Consider the following 7741-nt stretch of genomic DNA (forward strand, 5'->3'; position numbering starts at 1 on the left):
TCCATATTAAAAAAATCACATATATAACTTCTTCTTTACTTGTTGACCAATTTTGATTGTTGTTTCTTTCATCTTGCAAAGCTTCATTAGGTTCATCTACACAGAGTTTTTAAACTTGTAGAAGAAAATTATGCTAATTTATGCAAAATTCATAAATCACCTGTCGAAAATGCCTCTTCTTTATTCGTTGAGTAAATTTCAAAATTAAATATGCTAAGTCATGCGTATTTTTTTTTTAATTCACATAAAATGCTTCTTCTTTTTTAATTGTTGACCGATTTTGATTTTTTTCGTCCATCTGGTAGAACTTAATGAAGTTCACCAAACTTCTACACATAATATTGAAATTTTCAGTAGTAAATTATTAATACCTCTTAACGCGCAAAGCGAGTTAATGAGAGGTTATCTCAGGTCAGACTAGCTGGACAACAACATATCTCGCCAGCGGAACGTAACAGGTGTTTACAAGGAAGGAGCCTGGTCAGGCGAATTCCTTTGTCCTGGTGGAGATATGTTGCGATGCCAAATATGGTATTTTTCGGACTTCACGAGGAGGCGTGGCTCAAAAAATATTGCATTACGAATTTTGGTAGTTCGGACATCACAAGAAGACGTGGCTAAAGATGCTACGTCGCGTTAGCTGACGTGGTAATTTCGGGAGGGGGCATAATCCAATTTCTAACAAGTTAGCATTCTTCTTCGTGGAGTCGAGTGGAAAGCATTTTTTATCTCAATTCACCTGTTTCGAGCCACATACTTCCTGTATTTTTGTTATCCGTTCGTTGGACTCTTTAGCTGTGATCCTGCTAATTGTCATTTTAACCCATTCGTATAGCTATTAAAGAATGCTTCGCAGTTGAGAATTATTTTCCTTATCTGGGAATATACCTGTACATATTTCGTGTTTATATCCGTTTGTTGGATCTTTACCGGATTGAACTTTTGAGTTGTTAGGAGTCACAGTTTGCTCTTAGGATTTTTCAATTTCATCGCCACCCCCCGCATATTCCAATCATGCCTAAGGTTAAGCCCGGCAAAAAGTTAAGTCAGAGGAAGTCTACTCGTCGTTCGGTCCGAGATGCCGGCAGCCAGCCTTCTCCTGTCGACCTCGCGACAGACGTCGGCCAAGTTTTTAGTTCGACGCAGAGCCCAGCTGCTGGAAGTTCGGCGTCGACAAGCAACGGTGAGTTCGGGACAATGGGGGGCTCCTGGCCTCTTGTGACTTCTCCACAAGATCCGGTCATTCCCCAAATTCAATCTCAAGCTCCCCCTTCTATCCCTCCTGCCCCTGTAGCTGAGGGGCTTAATAGTCATGATAATTTTACACCAGCCCTCAACCCTCCTTTTCCTACGCAGCCAGATATGCTTAGCTGCGTGTGTGATGAATTGGGCGGGGAGGTGCCGTCTAGTGTTAAGGAGAAGATTTGGAAGGGTGAGTTTGTAGAGTTAGGTGGATTGCTAAAAAGGGAAAGCTTAAGTGAGGAAGGTTCCCAGTTGCAGGCCTTCAGCCTTTGTGCCTCCGGGTCAGCTTTAATGCTTCGCCCCCAAAGTAAGGCTCCGCTGATCGCGAGCATAGAGCAGTGGACATCTGCGTTCCTTATTTACGCGTCTATATACTTGGAGCGACACTGTATGAGTGCGCGCGAGCTCCTCAAGTATATAGATATCGTTCGTTCTATTGTGCGTTTTGGGGGTTTCAATTGGCGGGCCTATGACATTCAATTTCGGTTACGTCAGGCCCGTCATCCACATCGTTCCTGGGCTGTCATAGACACTGAGCTATGGCTGACAGTAGCTTCGACTCCCGGTCGAGCACCGTTTGCGTCTTTTGGGGGTAACCAGCCCTTTCGGCCATACGACCGGAAGTTCCGGCGGGGTAATTTCCCATTCTCAGGATATGCCAATAGACAAGGGGCAACTCGGGCCCCTGGCGCCGCGCCTGCCCCCTCCCGCTCCTCACCAGTCTGTTTCGCCTTTAACGCGGGGTCATGTCAACGCATTGCCTGCCGTTATGCTCACCGGTGCGGAAAATGCTCCTCAGCAGCACATGGCTCACACGCCTGCAATTCTGCCGCTGCAGTTGCCAAACAGAAATCTAGCTCCAACTCCAATTAAACTTTGCAGCATGCTCCCATTTCTTCAAAGGCACCATAATAAACAGAACGCAGCGTTTCTGATTTCTGGGTTTAGGTCTGGCTTTTCCTTGGGTTTCACAGGCGAGCGTCGCTCTGTGTTCTCGCGTAATTTGAAATCGGCTAGGGAGCATATGGGCATGCTGTTGGAGAAAGTTGGTAAGGAAGTTAGTTTAGGGAGAATGTCAGGTCCTTTCCAAGACCCGCCTTTCGATAACTTTCGCTGCTCTCCGATAGGGCTCGTCCCCAAGCGAAATCCGGGAGAATTCCGGCTAATTCAGCATCTATCCTCTCCTTGCGGGGCTTCGGTTAATGACCACATTGATTCCGAGTTATGTTCCGTGAATTATACTTCATTCGACAAAGCGGTTGATCTCGTTGCTCGCTTGGGAACTAATGCTCTCATGGGAAAAACCGATATCAAATCCGCTTTTCGTTTACTACCAGTAAATCCCTCCGACTTTGACCTTCTAGGGTTTTGCATTGATGGCGCGTATTACTTCGATAAATGCTTGCCAATGGGCTGCTCAATTTCATGTGCCAATTATGAGCGTTTTAGCACTTTTCTTGAGTCATGTTGCCGTGAAATTGCAAATTCAGAGCAAATTTTTCATTATTTGGATGATTTCTTTTTCGTTGGCGCAACACAGCAGGAATGTCGTTCCTTGATGTTTCATTTTAAGGCAATGTGCGAGGTTTTTGGCGTCCCGATAGCGGAGGAGAAGACTGAAGGGCCCGTTCCCACTATCACATTTTTAGGGCTTGAAATTGACGCGGCTGAGCAGAAAGTTCGGGTACCCAAGGAGAAAGTAGACGTGTTACAGGCAATGCTCATTGACTTTGTTAAGAAAGATAAGCTCTCGTTGCGGCAGTTGCAGTCGCTAATTGGCAGCCTTAATTTCGTGTGTAAAGCCGTGGCTCCTGGAAGAGCCTTCCTCAGTCAGGACCATATTCGATATACCACTAACGAGAATGTTAACGCGAAAACGTTAGTTTCGAGGTTCAACCTGTTATGCAACATTGCGCAATACTTTGGCCGCTGTGCTATAGCTATGGGAAACCGACCTCCGGTTTTGACATTCGATGAAACAAAAAATTATTTCGCGCTATGTACAGGTTGGTTTATTTTCTAGTTCCCTGTGTTGGAAGATGAATAAATGAACTAGCGGTTCAGAATTTTTCAGAATAAACCAACCTGTACATTGGGCGAAATTCGCGTCGAAACAACAAGTTTGAATTTTGGCTAAGAAATCCTCAACGGTTGTTCGTACACTAGTCTCGGAAGGACAGTCGTAAGTTCGGACTGTCAACCCATATTAACACATACAGCCAGCACACGATCGACGTATGCGTAGCATGCAATATGCATTGACTGCGAGCATGCGCTATTCACATGCAAGCTTGGTATGCTGGCATTGCATAACACCATGAACATGATGAACACTGATGCTTTGTCTTTTCGGAATAGTCTTTCATTCGAATTCTTTAGTAATACCTTGCACTGTGCCTTACTATCTTCCCGTCCCCTTTCCCGTTCTTTAAATAGATATCATTAAGGCATTCGTAATGAAAATGATACAAAAGACAACTGCTGTATCATTGGAGTGTGAGAGGAGAATTGGTGAAAAATATTTATTTTGTGACGACTCAAATAATTGGCAAAAATACGATAAGATGTTTCAACGGTAAGACTACCAATCTACGGATAAGAGAAGGGTCTGTTACATAAACTGCAATTTAGTTTGTTTTTTTTTCGGGTCGAATCAGCTGCTTAGCAGGCTGGGCTCCAATCAGAATTTGGGGATTCCAACCTGAAAATCAGTTGGCAGGTTGGAGTTTTATGCAACAGACCCCAGATATGCCAGAGTATAAAACTCCCGCCAACATCTCTTCGGTTGGTGTTCCTGTGCCATATTTGCTGTGTGTGCTTTCATGAACAGGGGCTATATGGAGAGATTAACTTTCATTAACCATACATATATTATTTTTTGGGTTTATCACCAATGACTGTGGAAGCGATTGGTCCCAAACTGGGACGATCGAAGAAAAGTGTGCCACTTGTTATTTGTTGGAACAACTTAATGAAATGCATTTCTCAGTGATTGACTCATGATGGACAAGCGTGGAATACTCTAATTTGGAATAACATAATTTTCTGTGAAGTATCGCTGTTCTAATGGCAGGTTAGCAATGGATTTCATTTTAAGGTAGGATACATGAACTCCTGTGGTTTAATAATCATAGTTATGCGCTTATTTTACAAATGCTGAGCTAAGCTAGGCTACCCATGTGATTTCTCCATGGGCTGGAAGAGAGGATACAGAAGAGAGGAGAGAGAGAGCGTGAGAGGGAAAGAGAAGCGGATAATCTTATGTGTATACAAGACGGTATGGGCAGACGGGTACACAATGTACTCTCATACTCATACACACCATGCACACGGGAGTTACGCCGATGCGAGATCGTAGAATGTTTCGCATTTGAGAAAACGGCTGTGAAAATGCTAGTTTTTTCGATCGCACAGAGCGTATCGATAGAGACGCCGACGCCGATCGAAATCCCTCTATGGGCATAAGTAAGCCATGAACGTTTCCACACTAATATTTCCTTAGTGAAAAATCGAATATGGTCCTGACTGTTCCTAGGAGACTTATCGATCTTACTAAAGGGGTCCGCACCCCCAACCTCCGGATAAGGCTTTCACGCGGCGCGAAAGAGGACATGCAGGCCTGGCTTACGTTTCTGTCCGATTTCAATGGCACGGTTATGTTTTCACACTCAACATGGGTAACTAATGCTCATTTTCAGTTCTTTACTGACGCTGCGGGTAGCATTGGCTTTGGTATATCCTTCCAGGATAAGTGGGCTCAAGGGAGATGGCCAGCTGAAATACTGGAGAAAAATTATTCCATTGCTTTTCTAGAGCTTTTCCCAATAGTAGTCGGTATACGTATGTGGGGGGCTCTTCTAGCTAATTCTAAGGTATTATTTTGGTCAGATAATCAAACAGTTGTTCATGTTGTTAATTCCTTAACTTCGAAATGTCCTAGTGTAATGAAACTGGTTCGTTTGCTTGTAGTTCTTTGTTTGGAACATAATATTATGTTCAAAGCACGTTACGTGCCAGGCTCTCGCAATGAAAAGGCTGATGCCCTCTCTCGTTTTCAGATGGACAGGTTTCGCAGGTTAGCTCCAGGCGCAGATCTGGCTGGCAGCAAGCTTCCCGCCCATCTTTGGAGCAGCTTCGTATAGAGAGAGAGCATCTGTTGCTTTCTTCGCGGGCGCACAGCACTCATCATACTTATAGGAACGCTTGGTCTGTGTTTAAGCAGTTTCGGCTGCAATATCATTATGATATAAGTATAGCTCCTGACGTTGAGCAGGTTGCTCAATTTATTGCTTATCTCTCTTGGAATGGGTATGCGGGGGCAACAATAAGTACTTATATTTCAGGCCTGGCTTTTACGATGCAAACATTGGGTTGGCCTGACGTGACTGACGCTTTTGTAATCCGGCGGCTGGTAGACGGGTGCAGGCGGAAAAACGCTCGCCGCGATACCCGGTGTCCCATTACTCTACCTATTCTCAAATCCATCCTAAATTCATTGACTCACGTATGTGTTAATACGTATGATTTGGCGTTGTTTCGGGCTGCCTTTTTAATCGCTTTCTTTGGTTTTCTTCGAGTAGGGGAGTTCACGTCTCGATCTAGACATGAACCCGTTCCTTTATCAGAAAAAGATGTTATTATTCAAGGAATGGGTAATCAAGCAAATTGCGCATTATGATTGCGAAGTCTAAAACAGATCAAACTAGACGTGGATGCTCGATTTTAATTCCACAGAATGTTGTTTCGTATTTATGCCCACTTCGCGCTGTAAATGATTACCTCGCTCTGCGGAACTCGTGCGGCTCTGCCTTTACCGTCATTTTGACTCGTCACCCCTAACGAGGCGCAATTTTGGCAAAGTTTTAAGACGTGCCATTACTTTTTGCGGTTTACCCGTTGCTCACTTCTCTTCCCATTCTTTCCGTATTGGGGCTGCAACTTCTGCAGCCATGGCGGGTGTTCCCGATGTTTGCATTCAAAATATGGGGCGCTGGGCTTCCAACACACACAGATTGTATATTCGACAACCTGTCCCCCCCCCCCTTAATTTAAGCAATTTTTGCCAGTATGTTTATCGCCTTTCTGTTTAAAATACCAGTTCGTGCGAAATTTAATATCGACCTAATGTTTTATGAATTTGTTTTGACACCCTCTAACAAGCAGTATATATTATCTTTACTCTCTCTCTCTCTCTCTCTCGCTTGTTGCCATGGTGACGGCGATGGTTACTTTACCCAATAATAGCTCCATGGGCGCAGACAGACTTGCTCGCCCACTGTTATTAGACTGTGGGCTTTGCTACTCTTATCATGTTTAGGGTAATTATGTAACCCCCCCCCTTTAGAATGCACAATTGGTGCCGCTGTTTCTTTCCTTTTCTCTCTTCCATGTGCAGTTATTTGGAGTTTCAACGTGGGCCGTGTCAGCCTTCCACGGAATCGTACGAGAGGAAGGGGGCGAATCACTTTTCGCTGACGTGGTCAGACCAACTCTAAATGGGGGCGGGCCCTCACAACTCGGCGCGTGCCCGAGTCCTAAAGCTCAATACATCCGCCAACATGAGGACCCTTGATTTCTTTGTCGCGGAGCGATATCACTGGACAAACAGCTGTTTTACCTCCGTCAAGCAATCGCTGGCTCGGACGTCGCGAACGATTGGACCTTTTTTATGAGCAGATGTTATAACCTGAATACATTATCCAGAACTCACACGTGGACTCATGAGATTTCAAGTTACCACAACTTCACTATTTAGTTGATAAGCCCCGCCCCCCCCTTTTCATAGAACATTAGACTCTTCGCCAGTGAACTGAATGAGCAATATTCCTGCTGGATGGTATAATGGTATAATGCGTCCTCGTTCGTTTAATGCACCCCCCCCCCTCTTTCCCAGCTTCTTAGCGTGGACCTTGTACATACAGCATGGTTGGAACTATTGCATCATATTGTGTTGTGGCGGCGGGCTGACGATGAGTCATCCCGTTTGGCGGCATTCCATTTTTTGCCACAACACATTATGATTCTTCACTTATTATGGGCTTCCTGAGATAATAATTTTCAGTTATTTAGACCAATTTCGTATATTCCACTCCTCAGGTTATAATGTGAACGGGGCTTGGTTCGTCACCCGATTTGGATGAGGCCACCAGCGAATTCCATTTAGGACCGAACATTAACGTTGCCTCGTTCACATTCTAGTTCGGGGCCGTTGGTGGGGCTTCTGAGCACTAGTTTCTGTTTTAAAAGTTTTCCTGCATAAGCTCGTGTTGCAAACGGGAATCTTTGCTTCGTAGCTTTGCAGATGGATTTTTACGTTTCCCACATTTGGCCAACATGACAAACTGGTGTCTTTGTCATGAATGTGGATGGACTGTTTTATTTTTCAATTGAGGAGATTGGTTTAATAACTTATATTTTTCGCATATGACACATCTCAGGAGGCTTTATTTATACATGTATTATTATGTTTTAATTCTTGCATTATATTATTTTGGCTTTA

General features: G+C 44.3%; 1 protein-coding gene across 2 annotated transcripts; it reads left to right on the top strand.

Annotated features, from left to right (window-relative positions):
- Positions 1–991: 991 nt before the first annotated feature.
- LOC121416903 lies at positions 992–7673 on the top strand. 2 transcript variants are annotated; one of them, XM_041610431.1, is made up of 2 exons: positions 992–1183; positions 6638–7673. In XM_041610431.1, exons 1-2 carry the CDS (start codon positions 1079–1081, stop codon positions 6812–6814), a joined length of 282 nt encoding a protein of 93 aa, XP_041466365.1. In that variant the 5' UTR covers positions 992–1078; the 3' UTR covers positions 6815–7673. The 2 variants fall into 2 exon arrangements, with proteins under 2 accessions (XP_041466365.1, XP_041466364.1); XM_041610430.1 differs by lacking the exon at positions 6638–7673 and adding an exon at positions 5301–6052.
- Positions 7674–7741: the final 68 nt, after the last annotated feature.

Source organism: Lytechinus variegatus, chromosome 6, assembly GCF_018143015.1.
Source record: "Lytechinus variegatus isolate NC3 chromosome 6, Lvar_3.0, whole genome shotgun sequence".
Taxonomy (NCBI): Eukaryota; Metazoa; Echinodermata; class Echinoidea; order Temnopleuroida; family Toxopneustidae; genus Lytechinus; species Lytechinus variegatus.

What these genes read in the sequence shown, in the direction of transcription:
- LOC121416903 (XM_041610430.1), top strand. Translation starts at nt 1,015, where the DNA reads ATGCCTAAGGTTAAGCCCGGCAAAAAGTTAAGTCAGAGGAAGTCTACT. An exon ending in TTCGGCGTCGACAAGCAACG is followed by an intron (nt 1,184 to 5,300) that starts GTGAGTTCGGGA and finishes TCTCGTTTTCAG; the next exon opens with ATGGACAGGTTTCGCAGGTT.